Source organism: Pyrgilauda ruficollis, unplaced genomic scaffold (genome assembly GCF_017590135.1).
Source record: "Pyrgilauda ruficollis isolate IOZ18807 unplaced genomic scaffold, ASM1759013v1 scaffold26, whole genome shotgun sequence".
Lineage (NCBI taxonomy): Eukaryota > Metazoa > Chordata > Aves > Passeriformes > Passeridae > Pyrgilauda > Pyrgilauda ruficollis.
The window spans coordinates 2,931,758-2,959,037 of record NW_024523933.1 but is presented as its reverse complement, the minus strand read 5'-3'; the positions used below and the strand labels follow the sequence as shown (position 1 = coordinate 2,959,037).

Here is a 27,280-nt window from a genome sequence, read left to right as displayed (position 1 = left end):
AGCTGTTGAGATTTTTGTTGCATTCAGTACAGCAAATACAAAATTGGTGAAAATCAGTAGGTTTTCACACTGTTAATTTTTAATAAAGAATCTACAAAATAGCAAATTTGAGAATTTTTGGTTCAAAAATATATTTAGATGCCTGTACAACCTCAGCATTTTTTGTAACTATCTAGGTAATACAGGGTTGTTTAGGTCACTTGGAGGTAACAATTGGACTTGCATTCATGCTTTTGAAAAAAGCATCTGCTTGGAACTGTCTCACATGTAGTAAAGCTTCTGTGGGCTGACTGTGTAAATGTCTTGGTATTCTGGATACAGGTGTCTGTCTCATGACAATGAACAATATTTTGTAGGGCTTAGTTTGTTAACTGTAAAGAAGAAAGTTATTATAAAGTTTCTAAGGTTTACAATATTTACAAGACAAATTTCTCATAGTAATTGTTAGTTTATTGAAAAGAATACTGATATATTTTGAGTTTGACAGTGAGGTGAAATATGAAAAAATAGTGTGGCTGGGGTTTGTGCTTTTAGAGATTCTCCAGAGTGTAGTCCTTGGTATGTTGGTGGTTTTTTGTTTAATTGAGAGTTAAGTTGAAAACATTCTACGTTTTTGTACCTTAAGGTGAATTCAAGTGTTCTATTGAAGTATTTTTCTTTCAGATCTTAAATTTGAGGAAGTCAAATTTGTTAGAGCCTTTAAATAGAATGTATTTTGGAATCAGAAGTTATCCTCTGCAATTTCTATAATAAGATTGAGAATAGTTGTTTTTAACATTGAGACAGACTTTGCTGCTTTTCAGATACTAGTACAACAAAAAATTTGTGTTTTGGTTGTGTTCAGATACTTTAGTAACTTGCTTTGATAGCTTTATATTTTTAGTTTTCAGGAAATACTTGCTTTTGTCTGATATACTTATTTGCTACCTTATTTATTTGTTTTCTTAGCTAATGATGAGGAATTCTGTCTACCTGAAATGAAGTAGGTTCAGTTCTGTTGATAAGATTTGTAATTTGCAGAGTAAAGAAGAGGTATTTCCCACACCCTTCACCATCACCCCCTCCCCTCCCCATCAAGTTTTAAACTTAAGGCTGAGTAATGAATGATCCACAAAAGCCCTGTACTAAAAGGGACAAATACTGGATTAAAGTGATTAAGGGGGAATTAACTGACTTAAATACTCTTTGTTCCTGCACTAGCATACATTTTGTTAATAACCTTAAGCAAAAATTTAAATATTTAAGTTGTAACAAAAAAAAAAGACAATTACTTTTTTTAGAGACTGAATTTGCTCATTTTAAAATTCATTAGGAGAATGTTACCTTTGTAAATGTTCCTTCTTTTGTGTATGTATATAATATAAATTAATTCAGAGTAGTGTGTAGTTTTAATTACAGAAATGTGAGCATTGGGGATAATGCTCACAGTGAGAGGAAAGATAAAGGAAATAAAACAAGAGCACAAATAAGACTTCAAGATGAAATAGGAGGGGTTTTAGGAATTAGTTAGGAGTCACAATGTCAGCATCCAGGCTAGAATTTTGGGTACCTTTTGTTAAGCAGTCTTAAACTTTTGATCTGAAGTCTCAAAGGTGTTGCAAAGGGAATGGGAGAATGGTTGCACAGAGAGCATCAGTAAGAGCAGTCAGGCTGTGACACAGAAGCCGAGGCAGAGCAGTGCTTGTTTTGGCTCAAAAACTCTACAGAGAGCAGTGAGAACAAGCTTAAGATATCTTAAAAAGAGCTATTTGCTTATTCTGTCCTTCAGAGGACAACTGGGAGGAGAGAGGTGGAGATGCACACGCACACACACACATATGTGTGTGTGTATATATATATATGTAAGACATACATCCCTGAGATAATACGGTGAATGGACCTATTTTATGAAGACTACCCAGTCTCTTATATTTAAAAGATATCAGATATTTGAAAACCAACCCAAAACTATGCAGAATTGATAACATCCCAGCAGAACTCTCTCTTATTTATTCCTGCTGTAGTGGAAGTTTACCAAACATTTTCCACTGTGTTATGTTCTCTGCTTTCTATAGCTGGCTCTGTCAGCTCCTAGATGAGGTTTTCTGTCTGAAGATTATGAAGAATGAACTTAGTTTCTCTCAAAGACACTATAACTGAACAGGAAGGGCATTTCTAAAAATGTACTTAAAATGTATTTTATTTTTTAACCTTTAGGATGATATGGTGAGGTTTAGATCCTGGAAAAAACATCATGCCATTATTATGTTGACAGTTTTTTTCACTGTAGATTCCATGTATGTGTTATCCCCCTACTCCATTGCAGATGTGAAATGTAAGGTGTAATTAGTAGGAAAATTGCTGCTGTGCTTTGAGGACTTGACTTGGTTGTGTTTTTATCCTTCCTCCAAGAATAATATTGATGGTAAAATAATTTCTGAAGGACAGGAATCAAGTTAAAGGTCAGCAAAGACAGGTAGAAGGCATACAGTAGAATTTAGAGCTGACTGCCAGAATATATATGTTTTAAGCATGGGTGGCAGGTGCATTAATCATGTTATTCATTTTAACATTTCTCTCTTTTTCCTTAGATTTTACTCAGGGGTGAGTCTCTGTTAACCACTCTATGGTGGCTCTACTCTTGAGCAAAACACATAGTGAAGTTTTTAAAATACAGCTGCTTATTTGTAATCTGCTAACCCTCCTCTCTTTTCTTTCATCTTCATCATTATTAAATACAGTGTTTGAGAAGGAGGTGCAAGGGAGCAGTCAGTGAAGAAAAGCATGACTGTAATCTCAGAATAGTCAGGAATTCTGAAAAGGAAAATTAGACATGGCTGTAACCGGGCTTTAAACATGTTCTGTTATTTGGCTTAATGCATGTCTTTTACAAGTACATGTGGAGTTCTAGTGCCTAGCAATTAATCCTTGTTTTTGTCACAATATAAATTTATTTTGTCACAATATAAAAAATAATCTCAGAGCCTTTGGAGGGGAAAGTTCTAGAGCTGCCAGTATCAGCTGTCAAATGTATTGTTATTCAGGATGTGAAGCCAGGTTGCAAGACTGTTCTAGTTTGCTGGCTCACATTAATGAGCAAGGAAAAAGAAGACTGTCAAAATTTTAAGCTTCCTTATTCTTTTGAGAAACTTAGTCTGCTTAGATATGCACTTTTATGTAGTGGCTAACTTATGTGTAATATTTGCTGGTATAGTTGTATAGGTGGATTCTTGATTTTGATTCTGGTTTAACACTGTATTTTATATTGCAACTTTTTGAGTAATTGTCTTGTTCAGTGAACACTAGGATATACTTTTTTGATGAAGATCTAAAAATATTATACTGACATCTGTTCTGAAAAATCTGTACTTTTTTAGATCATTGAAGTTGGATTGTGTGAAGTCTTTGAATTGATAAAAGAGACGAGATTTTCCCATCCATCCTTGTGTCTCAGGAGCTTACAAGCCCTACTTAATGTGCTCCAAGGTCAGCAACCAGAAGGCCTGCAATCAGAGCCTCCTGAAGTCCTAGGTAATCTCATCTCTTACTGTATTTTTATTAACATACATCTGTTACTGTGTTGGACAGAAGAAAATGGTTCTTGGCAAGTATTTGTGAGATAGTAACATGCTTGTTCTCAACTGACTGACTATTCTGGCGTGTTAACTCCTTATGGTGCATGTACGCAGTACTTCCTCACTGAAACACAGTAATAAACATCACAGACTAACAAATTTGGTTTCACTTTCTTGCTGAAACATAAAATACTTGGTCTTATTGGAAATAATAGAGTTTTAGGGTGAATTTCTCTTGTAATCTGCTGTTGTGGTCTATAGCTTAGATGTTTAATTTTGTATTTTTTGTGGAAGTGCTAAGCAGAGTGTCACAATTCTTGTTTTTATTTTCTCTGGCCATCCCAAAGCTGCCCGGAAAATTAATTTTCTTTTTAATGATATTGAAAATAGAAGTTAAACTTCTGATGCCTTTGAGAGCATGGTTGACTATATCCTTTAAGTTAAAATCCCATTATCTTTTGTTGGTTTACAGAACTGCAGAGAAGTCTAGGCTGTAGCTTGAGTTGTTTAAAGACAATTTTAAAAAAGTCTTTAGACTTCATGTATTTTTTCATGTTTTACGACAACAGTAATGCATTTCCAAAGATTATAATTTGCTACAGAAAACTTATTTTGTATTGATGCATAGAGTATTAAAAAGCTACAAAGAGGAGTTTTTAATTACTGCCATAGTGATTAATTGTATCAGCTCTCAAAAATTAGATCGATTTCTGTTCACACCTGGATTGTTAGAGAAGTTCAGCCACCAAACAGTGTTTGGAAAGAGGCATATGATTAAAATAATTTTCAAGCCTTGATTTGAAATGCTTGTTTCTATGAAGTGGGCTGTGCTTCAACATGGCAAATGGTCATAAAGAATAGACAAGTGATCTACATATCATCTCAGTGGTGGGGTAGACTGAATAGTGTCTACTATAGTAACACTTTCTGGCCCATTTCCAGTTAATATGTTCCACTGTGACAGAAGGACTTGTAGTTTCTCTTCTTCAGCCATGGTGATTATCCAGACTTGATGTTTTCTGACTGAAAAGAAGAAAAGTTAAGGATAATTCATTTAAGATGCTTTTCTGTCTGAAATTAGCTCTGGACATAACAGCTGAGGAAAGATATAATGTATTTTCCTATTTTAATTTCCCATTGATAGTTAAATTGTTTTGTATAATTTTGTGACTGATCTGTGCAATGGCTGTGTTTTATCTACAGAATCCCTGTTCCAGCTGCTTTTGGAAATAACTGTCCGTAGCACGGGAATGAATGACAGTACAGGACAGTCCCTGACAGCACTTTCCTGCGCTTGCCTCTTCAGTTTGGTAGCTGCCTGGGGAGAGACAGGAAGGACATTGCAAGCAATCTCTGCAATCCTCACCAATAATGGCAGCCATGCTTGTCAGACTATTCAGGTCTTGCACTGAAACTTCTCTGTATCTGGGAATTTATGTAAATGGGTACTTCTCATGAGTTCTGAGAAGATGTGTTGTTTAATTGTTACTTTTTCCCCCCCCGACTATTTTTGAGATGAGTTGATATTTCTTTGTTGCTCTTGAATTGGAGTTAGAACAGAAAATACAACTTTTTGTAAAACTGTCATCTTTTTCACTCACTATTTCTTTTACTGTTTAGGTGCCAACCATTTTAAACTCTCTTCAGCGAAGTGTACAGGCAGTTCTGGTGGGCAAAATCCAAATCCAGGACTGGTTCAGTAATGGGATAAAGAAGGCAGCCTTGATGCACAAATGGCCGTTGAAAGAAATATCTGTAGATGAAGATGACCAGTGCCTACTTCAGAGTGATGGTTTTTTCCTCTATCTCTTATGTAAAGATGGACTTTACAAAATTGGCTCTGGATATAGCGGGACAGTGAGGGTAATGTGGCTGCTTCTTGTCTGATGAGTGATACTTAGTATTTTAATTTAACTTCTGTGATGTCCTGTTTCCATGGATAATCTTACATAGCTCACTGATAATCAGTTCTGTTACAGTTTGTGTAAATTTTTCTGATGATTTCTATGACAACTTGACAACATTTTCTTAGAATTTTCACTTTGCAGTGTGGTTGAACGTACTGCTTAGATGGTAAATGATTATGTGTTAGGTTTTCATTCTGGTATTTGTTAAATGATTGAAGTTTTTTGCTTTTCAGGGCCATATATACAATTCTACATCTCGCATCAAAAACAGAAAAGAAAAAAAGTCTTGGTTAGGTTATGCTCAGGTAAGTGAATACTTAAAATATAAAATGTGCAGCCCTCCTCATCCCTCATAAGTAGTTTAAGTAGACCCTGGCTTAGAGTAAGCTTACATGGATATTTTATCGTTCCTTTGGCTTTCTTTATAAAACCCAAAGTTTTTGGTACTGGCTTCTAAATTATGGAGGATGATGATCTCATTGTCCTGGTGTGATTTTTAGTATACTCCTTGCCACACTTTTGAAGTGAAATTGTTCATTACAAATATGTGTTCTTTCATTGCAGTTACTGTGTTTGTGTAAACACAAACACATGAAATCTGGTTTTATTTAATGTAAAAGCAGATCACCAAAAGATACACTGTCACAAAACAAATGTGTGTGGCTGTGTTAATTCTGGAGTCTGTTTTATCAGTTCGGAAAGGAACAGGATTCATGTGGTTTCATTATATAGTGTTACACATTTGGACATTGAGTACATGACTATAAATGTCTGTGATGCTTTTTGAGTGCTTGTACAGGTGTGTGCACTCACACAGTGACTGTAACCAAAGGCACTGCAGTTTGGACAAGTGTCATTCTGTGGCTATATTTATAGAAAGGTGTGTAACTTGCATTTATTGGTAGTTATGTGTTTATAAGAGATAAAAGGTGTCCTTAGTGTCATTTCCCTTCAGGTGCATGGTTAACTTTAATTCAGGTGATTTTTCTTATTTGATCATTTTACTTTTAGATTGAAGCTTTTCTATCTACTTCAATGCTCTTTTCTTATTTTATGTGGGCTTGTTTTCCTCATATTGCCAAGATTTATTTAATCAGTAGTTTCAATTAAGAAACTGTCTTAGTGTGGGAGTCAAAGTAGTTAATTAATATTTTTTTTTTATTCTAGGTTTTAATGCATGTATTAATATGCATTAATGATTGCTCTTCTATATAGGACATTATCTATCACCTTCCTGGTATTCCTGTGACTAGTCTGTTGACTTGAAAAGTGGATACAGAAACATTGTTTCTGTTTTTACTGTGGCTGTGGCTTTTGAGTCTAATTGTGTGCAGATACAAATAACAGAATTAATGTGTGGGGCTTCAAAACTTGTATACAAGCTTCAACATGCTAATCTATGACATGTAGAAAGTGGAGGAAGGGAGTCAAATTTCCATTTTTTAATGTGGAATTTAGTTATTATTTGGGTTAGCAGGAAAAAAATGTTGATTATTGTTTGATGTAAAAGGCTTCCACTATTTTAAAGCAATATCTAAAATAATCATTGGATTTTTTCCCTTTTAACATCTGTTAATGTATTTAAGAGCATTTTCATACCTTCATGTTTTTTTTTTTTTGTTCTTGCCAGGGCTATTTATTATACAGAGATGTGAATAATCACAGTATGACAGCCATAAGAATAAACCCTGAAACTTTGGAACAAGACGGTACAGTTGCTTTGCCAGGTGAGAACCTCCAGATTAGAGAAATTTGGTATAGTTTGCTGTTTACATTTATGTATTTTCAGGCAAGCGGAAGAAAAACTGAGAGATTTTGAGGTCACAGATTGCTTATGACTTCGCTTCACTTCAGACCAGCTTCAGTATTTCACTTAAAGGCCTTGCATCTTACTCCAGTTGTTGGAAGAATATTGCAACATTTTAGAATATGTGAACATCTTAATTTAAAGACTACAAGAGCTTAAATTCCTTCCTAAAAATTTTCTTTTCTTTCTCATTTGAAGTTTGAATGTTTGGCTCGTGTATGACTTTGTTTCCAGGATTTCTTACATGTAGGCAATTATAAACTATGAACAAAACAATTTTGTTTTTTAATAGGGTAAAAATATATCCAAAAAGCAAAGGCTGCTAATGAACACTGGTGGACCATGCTTCTGATGTTTATATTGGTGGTGCATTTTGGTTTCTTTGTTTGGGGAATTTTTTTTCGGTTTTGGGGGATTTTGTGTGGGGTTTGTTTTGTGGGGGATTGTTTGTTTTCATTTTGTTGTCCTTTTGCAGAGGAGCCTCATAACTTCAGTCTGTTTAGAAAATAAGGATGTTCCTGGAACATGCTTTAATGGCCTTCTAGTGAAATGCATCTGTTCTTAGCTGCACAGATAAATATAAGAAGGACGCAAGAATATTTTTTAATCAAACAATGACAGGCTTATTTTGTAAATCAGAAGAAAGATTTTGTTTCATCCTGACATAAATAAGAAACCACTGACTGAAACCTCAGAAAAGTTCTCTAGGATTTTTGTCTTTAAAATGCAAATAGCAATTTTATAAACAAGTTTTGAATGTTGAATCTAGTCCATGCAACCTTCTGCACATCCTAAAAGTATGGATGTCTTTTTAAGCTGCTCTTGCTCTTTGTGGGGGCTGTATGAGGTATTTCACTGAGAGCACGTTCAAGGACCTGAAAAACTGCCTTTCAGAGTGGCTTTTCAGCTTTGTTCACCTCGGGGCAGCTTCTTACACAGTAGGGTTCATTATGTCCTTAATTATGTTAACATTTGTAAACAAATCAGTGTTCTTCATGCAAGTCTTGAGAGAGATTAGAGCACATTTGAAGTCTACCCTTGGAGCTGTTAGCTTGTTTTTCCAAATCTCAGTGACAAGTGTAGTTCTGCAAGACTGCCTTGTATTTATACTGTAAAAAGGCACAAATTAAATGCGTGTGCCTTCTCAACAATTTGCAAAAGCAAATGCGAATGGGAATACCCATTCAGAAATTTCTCAAACTGTCCTCTCAGTTGCATTTTGTGTGGTTTGTGATGGTGTTAAAGTAGATGTTAGGTGTTCTTTATAATTCCAGTCCTTTGTATTTCAGTCCTTGAACTTTGCTGTTTTGCTTTGTGCACTTCTACACATTTATCTCAGTTGTATTATTGTGAAAAGATATGACCTTGTTCTTTTGCCTGGGACAAATTCCAGGGGGTCCACTTCTGGTTATTTTCCTTTCCCATTAGAAAAAAATGAAATGAAGGTAGGGGGAGGGTGTCTGACCTGAGGAAAACAGAGTAGGTGCTTAACTCTGAGTAGTAGTGGCTGCCCCACTGCAATCTTATGGTGACTTGCAAGTTGTTCTAGTTCTAAAAAGCCATGCTGGATAGAACTAGAGGCCAGTGACCTTGCTAGCAGCTGAACACAGCAAATATTTGCTCCTGTTTGGGATGGTATTCAGACATGGCTCTATCTGGAATTAATCTCTTTCAAATGCCTGGACTGGTGATAGTGCATTAAAAAAAGGTATTAGAATTTATTCATACAAGGGATGCCATAGGAGGTTAGGAGATTTGATTAGAAGTTGATCCTAGGTAGAAGTCACATGACCTTAGAAAAACCAGAGAACTATGGAACGTTATTTTCTCCTTCCTCAGTCAGGAGTATCCATCAGCTTCTTGAAGCCATAAACTTCTGTTTTTAAAGGGCAGTCTTTCCACTCTGAAAGATGATCTTTCAAATCCAGCCTTGTTTCTGGAACTACCAGGCTATGTGTCAACATTCTTGTGTCTAAGGCCTTTGCCAAGATTTATACTGTACCTGAGTTGAGTATCTGTTTTCTCAGTCCATGTATCATAAAAGAATGTATGAATTCCATGAGAATTTACTAGGTGACTAGACCTGAATTTACAGAGGTTTTCATCTTTGCCATTTCTTTCTACAGTGATGCTTACTGCATACCTTAAAACAGTTTCTGTTTTCAGCTGGAGAAATTGAAGTGACATGGTATATGGTTTTATTGTTCTTTGAAATTGCAAATTAGTATCTTAGGCTTGGGACTATTCCCTTAGTGTGGAAAGTACTGCTAACTGAGGGTAGCCTAGATGACCTCAATTCCTGCATTATTAGCAGGTGCAGAATGTGCAGTATGAATGTGGAAGGTGATGCTTCAGAGAGACTTCCTTTGAAGCCTCTAAGGAGGCTGTGATTAACAGATGTCTGTAGTTACATGGTTTTAGTACATAAACCCTTTCTCTTGTAGCAGTCTTCAGACAGAATGCTTAGTTATCCTCGCCGCCATAGTAATATACAAAGTCAGATTGAATAAGATTTAGGATTGATCATACAAACTTCCTTCTTAGATGAGACACTATACTAGTTTTTCTAAGTGCTCCATTTGCCTTCCATTTCTTAGTCTTCCCAATGATTTGATTTTTAATGCTGGGCCTGTTTGTTAGTTAAGCAAGTGCTAATTTTTAGGAAGTGTTCTGGAGACCATGTATTTTTTTTGTAAAAAAAAAAAAATAAGCCCACCCCTGTTCTAGATTTCCTCTTTGAACAGATCTACCAAACATAGCAACAACCCCCCAGAAATGTTTACCAGGAGACTCACCTTTCTTGAAGTGGCTCAAGCAATAGACCAAATAGTGCAATACGGACCCACTGGTGGCTGGAATGTGCTGTTTCCTTGCCTGTTCTGCTTGTGTGAACGTGTAATTTTCAGTTATTCAAGGAAACTTCATGCTTACCAGCTTCCTGGTAACCTTTGGAGAAATGTCATTTAGTTTTGAAACTTCTCATCCAGTTAGTGGTACTTCTTTTATCACTAAGGCGTCTTTGCAGCATAGAGAATTAGTAGTGGACTGCCTTTGGTTGTTAAATCCGAGATTATTTTTGAGAGAGCAGTATTTCAAATTTCAGTGTTTCTGCTGCCATTTTCCATCATGCTTCCTGCTTACCTTCTGTGATTCATACCTGGTTGTGCTCTAATGGGAAGGAAGGTTGTCTGCTTTTGGTATTTTGCTTCCAGATGTGACAGTTACAGAAGGCTTTCTAATGCATATTCTGTTCCTGGTAAGACACTGGATTGGACTGGGCAGTGTATCAGCAAAAAGTAAACAGTGGGTTTCTGTGGGGTGTTTTCAGCTGTATTATTTTAGTGCTTTAGCTAGGTAGCAAAAAACCAGCCAACTTGCTGGTTATGCTAGAAAGACATTATGTATGCTCCATTTAGCATTAAATTTATTTGATAAAATGTTAATGCTGTATCTTTGTTCAGATTATGAAGCAAATATTTGGAGTATAGAGTGGCTGTCATATAGTATTTCTGGAAGAGGTCTTTTTCCTGTGTGTAATCAATGAGACAAACACAAACCATATGATATCTTTGCCAGTAGTTCCATCAACAGTGCAGGAAGGGAAGAAGAAATGGTGTACAGACATAGGTTTAAACTTGCACAGAAAGTGGTATTTTTCTTTTTTTTCTCCTAATTTGGGTAGGATTCTTTCTCTCCCATTTTCTTGGAATTATCTGAGTTATTTTCAATGAATGAGTGATGTATTCAAGTATATACTATATAGTTTTCAAAACCCCCCTAGATTTTTTCAGTTAATAGTTTGGTGAAATTTATAAATTGTGAAAAAATGAGATAAATAATGAAAACTGTGGTTCATTTATTTCTGTAGATTTTATATGCTGGACTGAGGAAACATTTCTTGAAGATAATGGTCCTTATATAAAAAAAAGTCTTTGGGAAAGGAGAAAGATTTAGTAGTCTTGGAAAATTAGAATTTATTTGTGTTGTAGTAGCTTGGAATATGCTTCACAGGTGACTACCAGTGAAAGGTGAATGGGTTTTTTTGCAGTTAAATATTGGGGTGTAACCAGTCACATTTCATACAATGGAAAGTGCTGTAATAACTCTTACAGGAACTGAAGAGAATTACATGCTTTTGATGAGACAGGACATCTTAATGTAAAATAACACATTATCAGAATGGTATGATCTCACTTGAGACAAAGTAGAACTCTCATGATCTGATTGGAGTTAGAGTGAATTAGACAGAAGCAGAGATTAGTGTGTGTATGTATGCTAATATAAATTGATGCAGTACACTTCATTTTTCTCTCACAGATTGTCATACTGAAGGGCAGAATATCCTTTTCACAGATGGAGAATATATTAATCAAATAGCAGCATCTAGAGATGTAAGTTTTACAAATGATGGGTAAACTATTTTTCTCTCAACTAGGTTTTATCTTACAATATTTATAGCCTCCTTTTTGCTTCATGTTTGGCTTCTTCTTCACTAACACAATTAAGGAAGAAATCTATGTAACTAGAAAAAATGAGAAACTTCCTTATTTGTGCATTAAAATGTAGTATTTTGGTATTCACAGAATTTTGATTTGTGATTGATTTTTTATTTTTCAGATAAGTTTTAATAAAAACTCCATTGCTCTTTCAGGAAAAAAAAAATCTTATATGTTGAATAATATGTTCTACAGGTTCTTTGTAGAATAAGCTTCGTAGCGCTTAAGGATAATTTTTTTTCTTTATTAATTTCCTGTAATTGCTTTGGAACTTATTGGAGTATTTCAGACAGTTTTATTAGACGAGATAGGAAATATACTACATTGCAGTTGATTTTTGTGTGAAAATTGCCTGATGGTCAAAGCTGTAGAAATTCAAAGTGCTCCTACTAGGGACAAAACTGTAGTGGTGGTTGTATTTTTTTATTTTTTTTCCAGCAGACAGTTACTATGTTTTTAGTTCTGGTGTGGTTTTTCGACGTGGTAAATATGTAAAATAGGGATGGGGTGAAACTGGGTTGTCGACAGATGCTAAACACCAACTGCAGAAAAACCAAGATTAATCCATTTCCCTCCTAACAGTCAAATTGGTGGGGGTTTTTTAACATGGCGAGATTAAGATACTCTGCACTTGTAAACAGAAAACTCTTCTAGTTACTCTTTACAGCTGTCACTCTGCATGCAGAATTTTGGGTTCTGAACAAGAAGTTCAGGGCTTAAACATAGATGTAAATAATTGTAAGAATAAGATTTCTACAGCACTTCACTATTTTTGTAGTGTTCGTAGCATTTTCATAGAACTCAATATATGTTTAAGGAGTCAGATACTTCAGCTTGTCCTGATGGCCACTTTCTCTTTTCTCCTCTGTAGTAAATGTTATAATAAATGTTACTTTATCAGTGTCCTCTGACATTTACTCTGAAATAGTACCGTGTCTATGTACTTAGGACTTGAGAAGTAAATTAATTAATTTCTTGTACAGTATGAAGTGGATTTTTGTATTTATTGCAGGATGGCTTTGTAGTGCGAATATTTGCCACAAGTACTGAGCCAGTATTGCAACAAGAGCTGCAGCTTAAGCTTGCAAGAAAATGCTTACATGCCTGTGGCATCTCATTGTTTGATCTGGAGAAAGATTTGCACATTATCAGTAAGTTCTGTTCTTTGAAGGTTAATAACAAGGCTGGTAATTCAAACAGTAGATCTGAAACACTGCGTTTTCCTTTGGCTCTACTATGTGCAGGAAGGTACAGCTCCATAATAAACACATGGAGAGGGGTTTGAAACCATTCAAGCATTAGTTGACTCAGAGTCAAATCCATACACCTGTTTGGAACCACCTTTCTGTCTCTAGTGCTGTTCATTGTTTTCCAGTATTTTCCTTCAGTTGTATAATAAATATATAATTGTTTGAAGCTTGGACTTTATAAAACATAGATAAACTGTGGAACTCCTTGCTGTGGGTCAAAGTTAACAAGTTACAAGGACCACTGACTGGATTAAAGGGAGAGAGAATTACATTGAAAACACATTCTTCACCTCAAATCAGAATTTGAAGTGAAGAATTGGTAGTATCTATGAAGGTATTTTGAAAAAAAATAATTTGGCCTTTGCTTTGGGATGTTTTTGCTCTGTTGAGCTTACTTTTGGCTCTATCAGAACAAAAAAACCAGCATATTTGGCTCCATGGACCAGCAGAGGTGGATAGGTGACTGGTCTGTGAAGCTGCCTGGTTAAACTGTTCAGTTAACACACTCTTACTTGCACAGGTACAGGGTTTGATGAGGAATCAGCTGTCCTTGGTGCTGGGAGAGAGTTTGCACTGATGAAAACTGCTAGTGGAAAGGTACTGAAAATGTTCTGTAGTGAATAGCAAATTGCACCAATAGATTTCTTTGTTTTTTAATTTAATCATTCTTTTCCATAATTTCTTTTTGCCTTTTCAGTATGTTAGAATGTATGTCTATGACTGTATTCAAATATATTTTTCAGAGCCTGCTTTAAAACATAAAAGACAAATAGTTATTGAAAAGCAGATACCCAACAGATAGTTGGAACCCCTTAGAAATCCATTACTTGAATTTATAGGAATTTCTACAGTCAGTCTCACAATGAAGGGCTTTATTTAAATTTGAGAAACAAAACTGTCTTCTGTCTACAAATGATGTGTTAGCACCTTTGCAAATTTTGCCACCTCATAACTTTCCAGTCTGACCATAGTAATTTATTTAAATCCCATCCTGATTTTTTTCTGATCTTTTAGAGAATTATTGATTCCCCTATGCAAATTTTTCAATTGATTTCTTTAAACCTGTTCTTAATGATTTGATATGTTGTTCTGCTCAGTGGAGACTTTTTGAGGCATTTGCATAATCATGGAAATTTAGAAATAATGCTGTCACTGACTCTTCCCATTATTTACTGTGGTTCTATTTCAGTGTGAAAGACTAATGCTATTTATCTTGTAAGAAACATAGTTGTTAATTACATGTTCAGAATTGCATTGCTTTGTTGGAATGAAGCTCTTGCTCTGCTGGTGTCAGAACAGTGAGATTGTTGAAAATGTTAGAGTAAATACTTTTAAAGAAAATTTAATGTTATGTACCAGAATTTGATCAAATAGAACTCTTCAGCACTGAGCTAGGCAGATTAACTTTATCATTCAACTAACAAAAGTGCCTGTTCAGTATAAAATTCACACATTTCCTGGGTTTGGTCTATAAAGTTGTCTGTTAAGGTAGGAAATACAGTATGTAAGGCAATGTAAAATGGCTTCAGGTGCCCCATAGGTTGACATACCAATTTTATAGAGCTGTTGAGTTGCATGGTTCTAAAGAAAACTTTTTAGTTCATGTCAGTATTTTTGTTTGTTCACGTGAAATATCTTACTCTGTTATTTATGTAGTCAGTGGCCACTGTGCATTTACTAAACATGTTTTACAAATGTGTTGAAGCATATTAAAATATGTAGTAATTTTTTATTTTAAATTGATTTTATTGTTATAATACCATCTTGTTTTTATACAGACCGGACATTTTTGTGAGGTGTTTTAAATGCTTCCTCTGAGTAGTTTCTTTGGTTCTTTCTTGTGTGTTCAACTCATCTAGCCAAACAATTATATATGAAAGCTCACTCAGTGGCTCAGTAGAAAGCACAATTCAAAACAAACTAAACTAAGAATCTAACCAGAATGTTTCCCCCACTAAGTCAAAATTGATGGGTTTGGGACAGAGATACTGAAATGGCGTAAATAAAGTCAGGAAGAGTGCAGTGTGCTTTGAAATGAAAGGAATTAAAAACAATGCAACTTTGAGAGTTATGTAAGCTTGAAGTGCTGTGGCATAACTAAAACTGATAAACCTTTTTCTCCTAGATTTATTATACTGGCAAATATCAGAGCCTTGGAATCAAACAAGGTGGCCCTTCAGCTGGCAAATGGGTTGAACTCCCAATCACAAAATCTCCAAAGATTATTCAGTTTTCTGTTGGGCATGATGGCTCACATGCCTTACTTGTTGCTGAGGATGGAAGCATATTCTTCACAGGTTCTGCTAGTAAAGGAGAGGATGGTGAATCAAGTATGTATCATTGCTTGCTTGACCAGTGGTTGGTAAAAGCCTCTTAAAGAGTTTTTAATTTGAGAATAAGAGTTTCAGCATTTTCCAGGAACATGTAAGCATGCCATTTGTGCAGGAGATTATGCTGGCCACAAATCCTGACAACCAGTGCCAAAACCTCTCCCAGCTACAGAATCCAATCTGTGCTTTACCACAGTTTGGGTTGTGTGGTGGAAGTACTATTTTAGATTTGTCCCAAGAAAAGACAGTAGTAAATTTGGTCAAGAGGCCATGCTGTCTGCCTGGGACTTGGAAAAACTGTGGAGCCAACCTTTTGCCTCTTTGCTCTTGTTTTATTGAGCTTTGGAAATGGATGTTTTGCTGGCTGGTGGAGAGGCACATTGATGAGAGCTTGTATAAGCAGATCTTCTGTGGTCGATCAAGCAGAATTCTTCAGACATTAGACAGATTAATTTGGTGTTCAGACTAACAAATGCCTCATCAATATAAAATTAACACATTTCCTAGTCTTGATTTCTGTAGTTGTATGTGTAGGTTGAAATAGACTTTGTAAGACAACTGAAGATACCTTTAAGTGCCCTGAATCTGTGATCTGCTGTAATAAAGAATTAAATACTTCACTTTAGGAAACAGATGGGAGATGATGATGTGGTAGATTAATAAGAATAATTAAAGTGATTTGAAATACTTGAAAATTCATTTCTAAAAGATACTGATCAAATAATGTCTTGGCTTGCCATTGAATTTTTTTGAGAGGAGCCAGTATAATCCAATTGAAATTAGACCAGGAGATTGTACCTATGGTTAGTTGTTTGGTTTTTTTCATTAGTGGTTTGAAAACTAATGATTATGCCTGTGATGGTTTGAGGATTTTTGGTAGATTTACTTGTAATTTATTTATTTATTTAAAGCTAAAAGCAGAAGGCAATCAAAACCATATAAGCCTAAAAAAATTATTAAAATGGAAGGAAAGATTGTCATATCTACAGCGTGCAATAATGGAAGCAGTTCTGTAATTTCCAAAGATGGAGAACTCTACATGTTTGGAAAAGATGCCATTTACTCTGATAGTACAAGTAAGTTAATATTGGTCTTTTGAATTCTTTTTCAACTGAAATAATTGAAATTAGTATGGAAGTTTTTAGCCCATGAAAATGTTGTTTGTGTGTTTCTTACCCTCCTAATGTATTTCTGACATTCTGTTGATTCAGACAAATATGACAGAAGGATAAAAAAAGGTAGTTTCCAAAAGTTCTGTAAAATAATTTAGCATGAGTGGTGACAAATGTCCAAAGTAATTCTTCCACTAAGGAGATGAAAAAAAAAATTCACTTGTGTTAATCTGGCACCAGAAGGCCACACAGGAAGGAGTCACAGAAATAAGGTGTGCTTTGGTACGAACAAAGGCTGCTGGAAGCTAGGTCTTGGTGCTTCTCAGCTCATAAGGTAGCAGGGGATCCTGTACACCACAGTTTAAGTAAAATATTAATGAAATAAACTCCAATGGCTGTATGACTCCTTTAGAATTCTTTTTCAAAACAAGTGATTCACAGCAGTTTTATGTTTGCTTTTGGATTTTCATTTTTTGCAGGACAAGTGGCCTAGGCCTAGTTCTTTCACTTTTTATTCTAACACTTGTTTTTTATACCTGTTTTTTTCCTATGCTGTAAACTTTAAAATTGTCAGTAACCACTAACAATTCTGTTACGTCTTTGAGTTTCCTTCTTGGCTAGAAAGTGGAATTTTTCACTTAAGTGTTTTATGCCTTGCAGGTTTAGTAACAGATTTGAAAGGTCATTTTGTGACTCAAGTAGCCATGGGCAAAGCTCACACCTGTGTGTTAATGAAGAATGGCCAAGTTTGGACATTTGGAGTAAATAATAAAGGACAGTGTGGACGAGACACAGGCTCTATGAACCAGGGAGGAAAAGGTGTGGGACCGTGTTTTGTTTTTATTTTTTTTTTTTTCTTTTCATTTGCATGCTGGCAAATATCAGAAGTGAAAACAAAGCTAAACATTTTGTTATAAAATGTAATTCCAACACTAAAGTTTGAATACGTGCAACATGATTTAAAAAATCAAGCATGCCCATGCACAGAGATTTCCAAGAAGTCTCTGTGCTGGCTGAGCAGGCAAATCAGGCATTTCCTTTTAAAACCTGATCTGTGAATGTTCTTCAGAGCTTCAGCAGTTCATAGACGCGTAGAATAGTTGGAGGTGGAAGCGATCTTTAAAGGTCATTTAGTGCAACCCCCTGGCAATGAGCAGGGACATCTTCAGCTAGATCAGATTGCTCAGAGCCTTGTCCAACCTGTCCTTACCTCTCTGAGTAACCAGAACCCTGTCTGTTGGCCTCAGAAAGCACGTATTTCTTATTTCAATATCTTAATTAGGTTTTGGAGTTGAGAACATGGCAACAGCAATGGATGAGGATCTGGAAGAGGAACTGGATGAAAAAGATGAGAAGTCCATGATGTGTCCTCCAGGCATGCATAAATGGAAGCTGGAGCAGTGTATGGTGTGCACTGTATGTGGAGATTGCACAGGCTATGGAGCCAGCTGTGTTAGTAGCGGTCGTCCTGATAGAGTACCTGGAGGGTAAGCACACGTGTGGGAATGTGCAGAGAGTTGGATGGCTAAAGCACTGAATGTGAACTGAGTTGAAGTTTCCATCTAAAGTAATTTTATAGCTAAATATATAGTAGTATGTGCTTTTAAAATCAGAAATGGCTTAAAATTTCTGTAACTAGCTTGTGGCTGAAGGTGATTTAGTTTTACAAACTTTTTTCTCACTTTAGCATGTAGTTCTTCACTAGAAGCTGTTGGATGTGAGCACCAATATAATTCCTGTCTCTTGGCAGAGCTGCTGGCTCAGAATAACTTTTCTTCGTCCCCTGGTAGAAGTTTATCTTGCTGTTCAAGTTGCCATTATCTGTTCCTTCTTAGTTGAGCTGCAGAGGGGTCACTGCGTCACCATTACTGTTTCTTCAGCATTTTGTGTGCTCACTATTTCCTTGTTCATGTTTTCGTGTGGTGTACATTAAATTGAAGAAAGAAAAGTAATTCTGAGAATTCAATTCAGTGGATGGTCAGTGTGTGGTCCTTGCACCATGCAACAGCAGCTAGGATTTAAACTAGCTGTCCTTCCTGCTTATCTCTGGAAAACTTGCATGTCCACAGATAGAACAAAGTAATAATCTGTGTTTTAATTACAAAGGCATCAGTAATGCACAAAAATAAAAGATAGTGATAAAGCAACTTTGTTTGCTGCAGAATCTGTGGCTGTGGCTCAGGTGAGTCAGGCTGTGCTGTGTGTGGCTGCTGCAAGGCATGTGCTAGAGAGCTGGATGGCCAGGAGGCAAGACAAAGAGGAATCCTTGATGCTGTAAAAGAGATGATACCTTTAGATCTCTTGCTGGGTAAGTACTATGAAATTACCAAAAAGGCTTTTAATTCTCAGTTTTACTGTACCTCTTTTTTTCCTATTGTTGTCCAGTACATTTGTTTACACACTTTGTTACAGGACAGTTTTAGTGTAATGTTGTTAAAATGGTGCTTAACTGTCAGATTTATTTATCGGTGATATAGCAAAGTGGGATCATTCTGTTAAGTGAACTGTTCTAAGTTTGCCCTTACTATAGTCACCTGTGCCACTTTATGACCTGTGCAGTTACGATGCTAATGTTGATACTACAAGTTCTTCTTGTCCTTTTTGATATCCTGAAAAATTTTCTATAATGTTTTTATCAGGATTTAAGCATTCTTAAACTAAAACATGGCTAATTGGTGTAAAATGTTTTAAAAATATAAACAATCGTAGACTTGGTTTAATAATACTTTTTGAAACTTTTTAGGGGAGGATGGAGATAACCATGACAACACATAACTACATACATGTGTATGCCTAAGTACTACTTAGTGATGTTGGAATAGTCAGATTCGTGAAAACCAGGAAATTAGGAGATAAAGCTTAGAACTCTTCCGAATTTACTCAAATCCTTTTTATTTATTGTTAGGGCCATGTAAAGAGCAGCTAGTAAGTAGGTTTTCAGTTTTCATTTACCTTACTTCTTTTAAGGTTTATTGCCACCACAACAATTTTAAAGATAATTCTATGTATTTTATTTTCTTAATCTATTTAGCTGTCCCTGTTCCTGGAGTTAATATTGAGGAACACCTTCAGCTACGACAAGAAGAAAAGCGGCAGCGTGTAATTAGGAGACATAGGTTGGAAGAAGGAAGAGGTGAGTGACTTACTGAGAAGGGCCTTGAATAGCTTAAGAAACTTTTAAGTCTGTTTTCTAAGAATGAAAATGGTCTTCCTCCAGTGAGCCTGTACTGTGATCAAACCTAAATCAGGTAGTTTGTTATGTAGCATGCTTTTAGAAAATGGTGTAAAATCGATGTGTTTAACAAAGTTTGTACATAAGTATCAGAATTTTAATGATGAAAGGAGCATTTTATATCACTTTCACATATGAGTTTTTATTTTTTTGCCATTTTCTAGTTGAATGTTTTTAAAATGTAGATCCTAATACATATTTATATGAAGAAAGAACTACAAGCCTGTCTCATGTTATTTACCTATTATATGAATTATCTAATTACTATAGTCATTCCTTTTCTGTTGTATGATAGGCAGAATTGTCTTTTATAAAATGAACTTTTCTGTATTTGCATAACATGAGAATATTGACACAGACTGAATTAAAAAAACAAAACACCACTTCAACATGTGAAAATTTTCTTCTGCTTTATTTACCTCATTGTTGATTTTCCACACAAAGAATAATCTGCCTCAAGAACTTTTCAGTACTGTTCATGTTCTAAGATACTTCAGTGTCTTGTCAAATTAAATATGAGAAGATTAGACTGATGTAAACTGTAAGATTTTTGTAAAGCATGATGACATGGTTGCTAAGATAATGCGTTGAGAAGAGGAGTAACTTACTGGGATATATGCTCTTTCAAGTTCCTGTAGTTTTAGTAAATACCACTTTGATTCTTCTCTTATGAATTAGATACTGGGGTTTTTTTTAATACAAAATGTGCCTTGTAATCCAAATTATTTCCTAGACTGTGCCAATGATTGTTGTGATGTGAATTGTGTCTTTATTTCACTTGCATTAAGAAATTGCTGGTTTAAGCCACAAATAAGAAGCAACCAGAAAGAGAAGCCTTGTAGTTGTCTATGCATATAGAAAATGATGGAATATTTATTTTTCTTTGCATCTTTGTGGCTAATTTTAGCTGTGAGGTGAAGAGAGGAAGCCTTTGTTTAGGTCATGTCAGAGCTGCTGCATGCTGCTGGCAAATGTTGGGTGCAGCTAACAAATTTTTATTGAATCCTAATTAAATGCCCAGGCATTATTGAAAGGTGCTGCTGTTCAGCCCATCAGTGATGACAGAGCTGGGAGGTAAACTTCAGTTAAAAGAAAAAAGAAGAGTGGCAGAGAAAAATTTACATTTGCTTCTATTTCTGTGGTTAGAAGCAGAACCAGAGCAGCTTATCCCTTCTGTATGCCATCTGTTTCAAAAGCAAAAAAAGATCATTTGAACAGTAGCAGGAATGCACTCTAATGGTTGGTTTCATAGGTGTATGGGTGAAAGGAGGTTGTAGTCAAGTGGGGCCCAGGCAGTCAGTGACAGTACAGGAGGACACAGTCTTAGGCTGCACTAGGGTAGGTTTAGGCTGGACATTTGGAAGAATTTTTTCACAGAAAGGGTGACTGGGAATTGGAATGGGCTGTCCAGGGAGGTGGTGGAGTCACTATCCCTGGAAGTGTTTGAAGGAAAGGCTGAATGTGGTACTTAGTACCATGCTGTAGTTGACATGGGAGTGTTTGGTCATAGGTTGGGCTCCATCTCCAAGGTCTTTTCCAGCCTAGTTGATCCTATGATTCTGTATAGGGACTGTAGCTAAAAATATACTGTTATCCAGCTTGTTGCACACATTTGTGTTACATTTTGTATCTAAAGAATACCGGTGTGGCTGTGGGAGGTAGTGGGTATGCCAGTCTGGAAGGGTTGGAGATTAGTCTCCTGTTTTGGTTCAGAATGACTTCTTGTGATAAAGCTGGAAATGGTGTTTCACAAATACTTAGAGATCTTGTTTTATATAATCAGGTATGAATATTTGATTTGATAATCAATCTTTATTTGCATAATCAGATTAAAGAGCTTTTTTGCTTCTCCATCCAAATGCTGAAGTTTTTCGTTAATGAGTTGGTGCAAAGAGTAGCACCATTCTTGACAACTCTTATGATGCTACTCTTTTCATAAGAGGGAACAAGAACGTTTAAATAATCTACTAGATTTTTTTGTGCAGTGTTTTGCTTTGCAGTCTGATAAAACATAGTTATAATAATGTTAAAAGAACAGGCAGGTTACTTGTTGCTCAGTTTTCCCAAGAGTTTTACTATTTGTGCATATGGAGCTGAACAAATCCATGCTAATGAAATAGCTATTTGGAGATCCAGAGAGAATGTTCAACCTTTCAAATTTCTGAAAACGGTGCTTAGTCAGTTAAAGGCTGGACCAGCTCTTTAGGGCCTTTCCTTAAGGTACACAGTGTTTATTTTATCAGGATTCTGATTTCTGGATTATTTAGTGTGTTAATGTGTGTCTTTTGTTCTTTCATAAGAAAAAAAGCACGCATAGTTTATGATGGTGAAGAATAGGATTCATCACTGAATGTAGCTGCAAACTTTTAAGTTCCTGTTGGTGACCTTTATTCAATACAATTATTTTCAGTAAATCTTGAATGTCTTGTAAAGAAGAGAAAAGCTTTAAAAATACAGGAATATTTCATTCCTAAAACAGTCATGCAAAGAAAAAAATCACAAAGCTGCCTGTCACCCAAATGCGTTGAAATAGGTCTTAAGTTTAGGAGAGAGCTGTAAGAGCCCAAGTGCTGGGATTACACTGATTTTTAAGCTGTCTAATTGTTTGTTGTGCTTCTTTCAAAGCTCCAGATTTAGTCCTGTTATAGTGACTTGTGATATGAAAACATGTTCTTGGGGTCCACTTAAATTAAGAGTCTTCAGGTGTGACAATTGTTTAATTTCTTCACAAGATCACTTGTGGTCTCTTGTGTTGAAGAAGATAAGAATGCCCTTCTTTATTTGCATTTATCTGAGAATGCTGACTCTGAATTTGAATGTTCTGGGTAGAAGTAGTTGTTAATAGCTGCAATATCAATGACCTGGTTCAATGTTAGTGTCACAAGCAATTAACTCACTCCTCACACATGATCCAGGTAGCCTGCCACTGTTGTAAGGGACCTGTATACATGCTGCTCAGCAACAGCACACTTCAGGAATTTTAAGTGCTTATGCTGAAGATTTCTTTGTTTCTTACTTTGAAACGAGTTACGAACTATAGTTTATGATGGAATTGTAACCAGCTAATAATTTTTATGTTTTGAATCAGTTATTTCTGTTGCTGTATTCAAGAAAGAAATTCTACTTTAGTGGCAAAAAATAGATACTTTAAATTAATAGTGGGTAAAAAGTGTTTGTTTGGGATAATCAATTATTTAAAAATTTTGTATGTTCCTTAATATTTATTATAGTTCTTTGCTCTTTTGTGCACACAAGTGACTGTGACAAGCAGTGAAGAGGGCTCAATCAATTCTACATTTTTGAGTTGGGTGTATGACCTTCTGAGAAATAAAGCCAGCTGTATTCATCACGGCGTCTGTGCTAAATCATAATATCTCAACATAATTATTGATGGAATTATCTCAGCTCTTCACTATCTCTGGTGAGAAGTGAAGGAGCTGATTTTCCATATGGTGAAGTGGTTTTTGTTTTTCAAGCTGTTTTGGGGCTTGATGAGAATAATGAGATGAATATGGAAACAGTTGCACTTCATTATTTTCTGTGGCAGTGAGAAAGTTTTGTATGTCAGAATGCTCAGAACACGGTTAATTATTTTTTCTTTCCTGTGAAACTATTTTTTTCATCATGGGGGCATTAAATTGCCTTAATGGATTACAGAAATCTGTGAGCCACATGAGCAATTATTGTAATGAACCTAAGACTAGCATTTTTTGAGAGAGCTATTCTTGAAAGCTGTTCATGAGACTTTTTACTTTTTCAGATTGGTGTTTGCAGTAATAGAAGTTGGAATAGTCAAAGTTTAAATTTATCACTTGAGATAATTCTGGGATATTTTTTCAGAGGGCGATGAGAATGTTAAAATAACTTTTTAAACTATATTTAATAAGCTAAAAAACACAGACATGGTTCTCAATACAGCGATAATAAGTGGTCTCATGCTTCACTGGTATTTCACTACTACTCTTTCTCAGCCTATGCTGTAAAAACCTCTAGATGATCATTACTGATATGCAGATTTGGTGTGTAATTAAGCAAAGTTTAGCTTTTGATGCCTCTACAGAAAAGGAAAATTAATTTCATCAGTCTTATCCTACTTGCAACAACAAAGAACCCACAGAAAATTGATTAATTTTAGTCCAAGCTGCTCTGTTTTAAGACAATATAATCTGAGGCTGCCTAGATTTGGGCATTTTTCATTTTCCTGAAGTGTAACTGATTCAGTTACTTCAGTGATTAGTTTTACCATGGTAGGCTAAGTATCACACAAATCTGTTTAACACCTGCACAAGTCACCCTGAGCTTGGAATCCCTTTGTCTGTTCATTGCTCAACATATACCAAAATACACAGTAGAACTATCTGTACAAGTGCAATATTAAGCGCAATATTACTTAGTAAATAATTGTGCTGCTTCTTTTTATGGTTTTAATTAAATGTTTAATTTGATGCTTTCAGGATTACTTTTGTTTCAGTGTTCTTTAAGCAAACCAAAACCAATTGTTACCTTTTCACTTGAAACTCACACATGACTTTTTAAGCGTGCTTTCAAGGAAAGCTGTAGGCTTTTGCCCCTAATGACCATCAGGTATGGTTCTATGAAGTTACATTGTTACACTTTTGTCTGTGATTCCTTTCTGAAAGCTAACTGTTGTTATTAAAACTGATGTTTAGAGTAAAAATATTTATATTATAGTTTCAGATCTGATTTGTAGTAGACACCATGGCACAGTTCTGGTTAATATTTGCTGTTTTAAATTACTTCATGTATTTATAAGCAGAAATGAATATTTTATATGTTTTTAACAATACATACGAAGTCAAGTATTCAGAAGGGGGAAAAGGTCAAAATTAAGATTATCATAAACCATACTTCCATTTCATTCTCTTATTACTCCCACATTTCCCTGCATGCTTGTGTTGGCTGGTGTGCATCTCTTTTTCCCCTTTAAAAAGCCTTAATTTTTCTTCCACACCTGATTTGTACAATTTAAATGTTGCTTTAAGACTACAGGAAGAGACATGTATCTTGTCTTTGTTTTCAATGTTTTGAACAAAAGAAGCAAACTGCAGTTAACCTTAGTGCCTGCGCATGACATTCTCCATGAGTGTTTTCACCTTAATGATAAATTGCTAGTCATAGTTGGAAAAATGCAGTTTATTTTTTTTACATGCACCATAATTATTAGCCCTGCCTCATGAGAATATTAAATTTTATTTCCTTTAAGGCTTTATAGGTGGGACATTATCTCACTATAATGTTTTATGCTTCTAGTGGAACTGAAGTGAAGCATTTGTCTCTAATTCCATTTTCTGAAATTTTTTTCTCAAAATTTGCAACCTGTTGACCTATTAGGGTGGCTAATATCCTATATTAGGGTTTTATCTTCCTATTTTATTGCTAAAAAAACCAACAAAAATACGCTCCCCCAGAAATTGCTTGCTCTCTTTCAAGGAGCCAAAAATAGGTTTTTATAACAGAGTGTGTGATCCAACCTAGCACTTAGCTCTGCAACCTGAATTTATACTGCTTTTCTGTATGTGTGTGTCATCATGTACTATTTTTTCAGGTAGCCTGCTGTGTTCAGTGCACTGGTGCAGAAGTCAGCATTTGCAATAATTGATTTCAGTCTCCTGCAATCACAGCCTGCCAAATAGCATTTGTTTAGGGTGAGGTACTAGAAGAAATCGAATATGTGTTATATAAAATGAAACATTAAACTCCTTCATAGTTGTGTCCAAGAGCTTAGATGACCAAAAATGCCAAAGCACATTAAGTGCGCATAGGATGAAATAATGGTGTGCATTTTTCTGAAGTCCAGTGCATTACTTAATAAAGGCATTCTATTTGGAGAAAATTAATTTATTTCTGTGGTTAAATATATTTTTTAATGCTTTGAATTTCCTGCAAAACAATGTCCATTTTGAAAAGTCTGGACCAAGAAAGGAAAGCTAGTCTTGACATTTCAGCTAGGGCTGTTCAGCATCTCAGCTCAGCTATGGAAAAACAGTCTGTGAAGGGAGAGAGCGAATGTCATTTTGCATCACACAGTGACTGATTTAAAATAGCTCTGTAGTCTACCAGTGACTCCTCTTTGCTTATCTCTGTCACTTGATCTTCTAAAGTAGAGACTAGTAACAGATTGTTATTCCCCATGCAGATCTATCTTAGAGGCTTCTGAAGCAGTTTTCCAAATAATACTCTGCAGGCATTTTTTAACAAATTAAATTTAATGCATGACTGGATTGTTCCACCAAAATATTCTTAGCACTTAAATTTTGCTCCCTTCGTACAGGCGACCTCAGGTGTGAGCAGAAAGCAATTAATGGTCTCCATGAATTGTTGTATGTTTTGTTGCCTGTGTTACTTGGAGGGAGAGGGAGGTGTTTTGCATCCTGCCAGCAGATGACCAAGGCGACAGACATCACAATACAATCAAAATGTAGATTTTTATTTCATGTTTGTACTTTCCTATTTTATTATGATCATTTTACAGGTTTAACATGCACAAAAAGCCAAAGACAGCAAACATGTTACATGGATTTGGGTAGAAATTACTATGAAGTGGCAATCTGTTGCATTTAAGTTTATTTTGGATTCAAGTTCTTTACACAAGGGTAAATCTAGAGTATATAGGAATATCCAGAAGCGAAGATAAATCCTGCATTTGTCAGAAGGTTTGATTGTTACGGAATTGTCGTGTTGACTAGGAGAGTGTGATTCAGATTAGTAGCTTGGAAACTAATGGCAGGTGTCTGCTAGGGGCATGCTGGAGTTGGCAGCCTCTTATGCTTACTAAACATCCTGTGTCTTACAAATCTTCTGTAGTTCTTTTGCTCACCCTACTGTACTTCACTTCCTTCTGTCCTCCTGAAATTCTCTTTTGTTATCTTTGCTCTTAGCACTAAAATGCGAAAGGCTGCCTTCAGGGCTGTATCTTGTTCCCCGCACTGTTTGTTGTGCAAGCATGTTTTGGAGCTTCAGAATGTTTGCCTAAGTTATCTAGAGATCAGTCAGCCACCCGCAAATGTTTTAGATCTACACTCTTCAAGCCACACTCTTTGCAGTCCTTGGATCTCTTTTTGCAACTTGGCTGATCTGACTTTTAACTTGTGTCGTGTTGTCCTGTCCATTCTCTATTTTTTCAGATTTTAATTTCATTAGCAACTTTCCAGTAAGTCCCACTACTTTTGCCTTATTTTCTCATGTTCTTCATTCACCTTTCCTCTGTATCATTTGTCCTTCAGACATTTTTAGCTTTCATAATCTGCTTGTCATTCATCTCTTGCCCTTTTTACCTTTTTCTGGTGTGCCTCAGGATACTCCTCGCTATATTGCCTCACTTGGTAAGAAGCAAAATGTGGTGTAATTTTTTGTGTAAGTCAAAACTCTGGAAAGTAGTATATTAAACACAGCAAGTGGTTTGGCAGAAAGTAATGCTTACCAAAAATGTATCTATTAAATGGAAATTTGAATTCAGAGGAGACTGAAAAGGGGGAGCACAACAGCAAGACAATTGAAGGAAGAATCTGCAAGATGAAGGTAAAACAAAAGCAAATTATGATCCTTGATTAGGAGAAGGAGCTCTGAATTAG

The 27,280-nt window shown here is 35.7% G+C and overlaps 1 protein-coding gene across 1 annotated transcript in view; it reads left to right on the top strand.

Annotated features, from left to right (window-relative positions):
* Window positions 1-27,280, top strand: part of MYCBP2 (MYC binding protein 2) — a 171,666-nt gene that overhangs the window by 33,390 nt on the left and 110,996 nt on the right. The window contains exons 4-17 of the mRNA XM_041471250.1: window positions 3,357-3,510; window positions 4,758-4,954; window positions 5,175-5,417; window positions 5,695-5,766; window positions 7,092-7,188; window positions 11,586-11,659; window positions 12,777-12,915; window positions 13,535-13,611; window positions 15,140-15,344; window positions 16,256-16,420; window positions 17,117-17,275; window positions 17,739-17,943; window positions 18,619-18,764; window positions 19,488-19,589. Coding sequence (XP_041327184.1) covers window positions 3,357-3,510; window positions 4,758-4,954; window positions 5,175-5,417; window positions 5,695-5,766; window positions 7,092-7,188; window positions 11,586-11,659; window positions 12,777-12,915; window positions 13,535-13,611; window positions 15,140-15,344; window positions 16,256-16,420; window positions 17,117-17,275; window positions 17,739-17,943; window positions 18,619-18,764; window positions 19,488-19,589 — 2,035 coding nt within the window. The remainder of the gene's footprint in view (window positions 1-3,356; window positions 3,511-4,757; window positions 4,955-5,174; window positions 5,418-5,694; window positions 5,767-7,091; window positions 7,189-11,585; window positions 11,660-12,776; window positions 12,916-13,534; window positions 13,612-15,139; window positions 15,345-16,255; window positions 16,421-17,116; window positions 17,276-17,738; window positions 17,944-18,618; window positions 18,765-19,487; window positions 19,590-27,280) is intronic.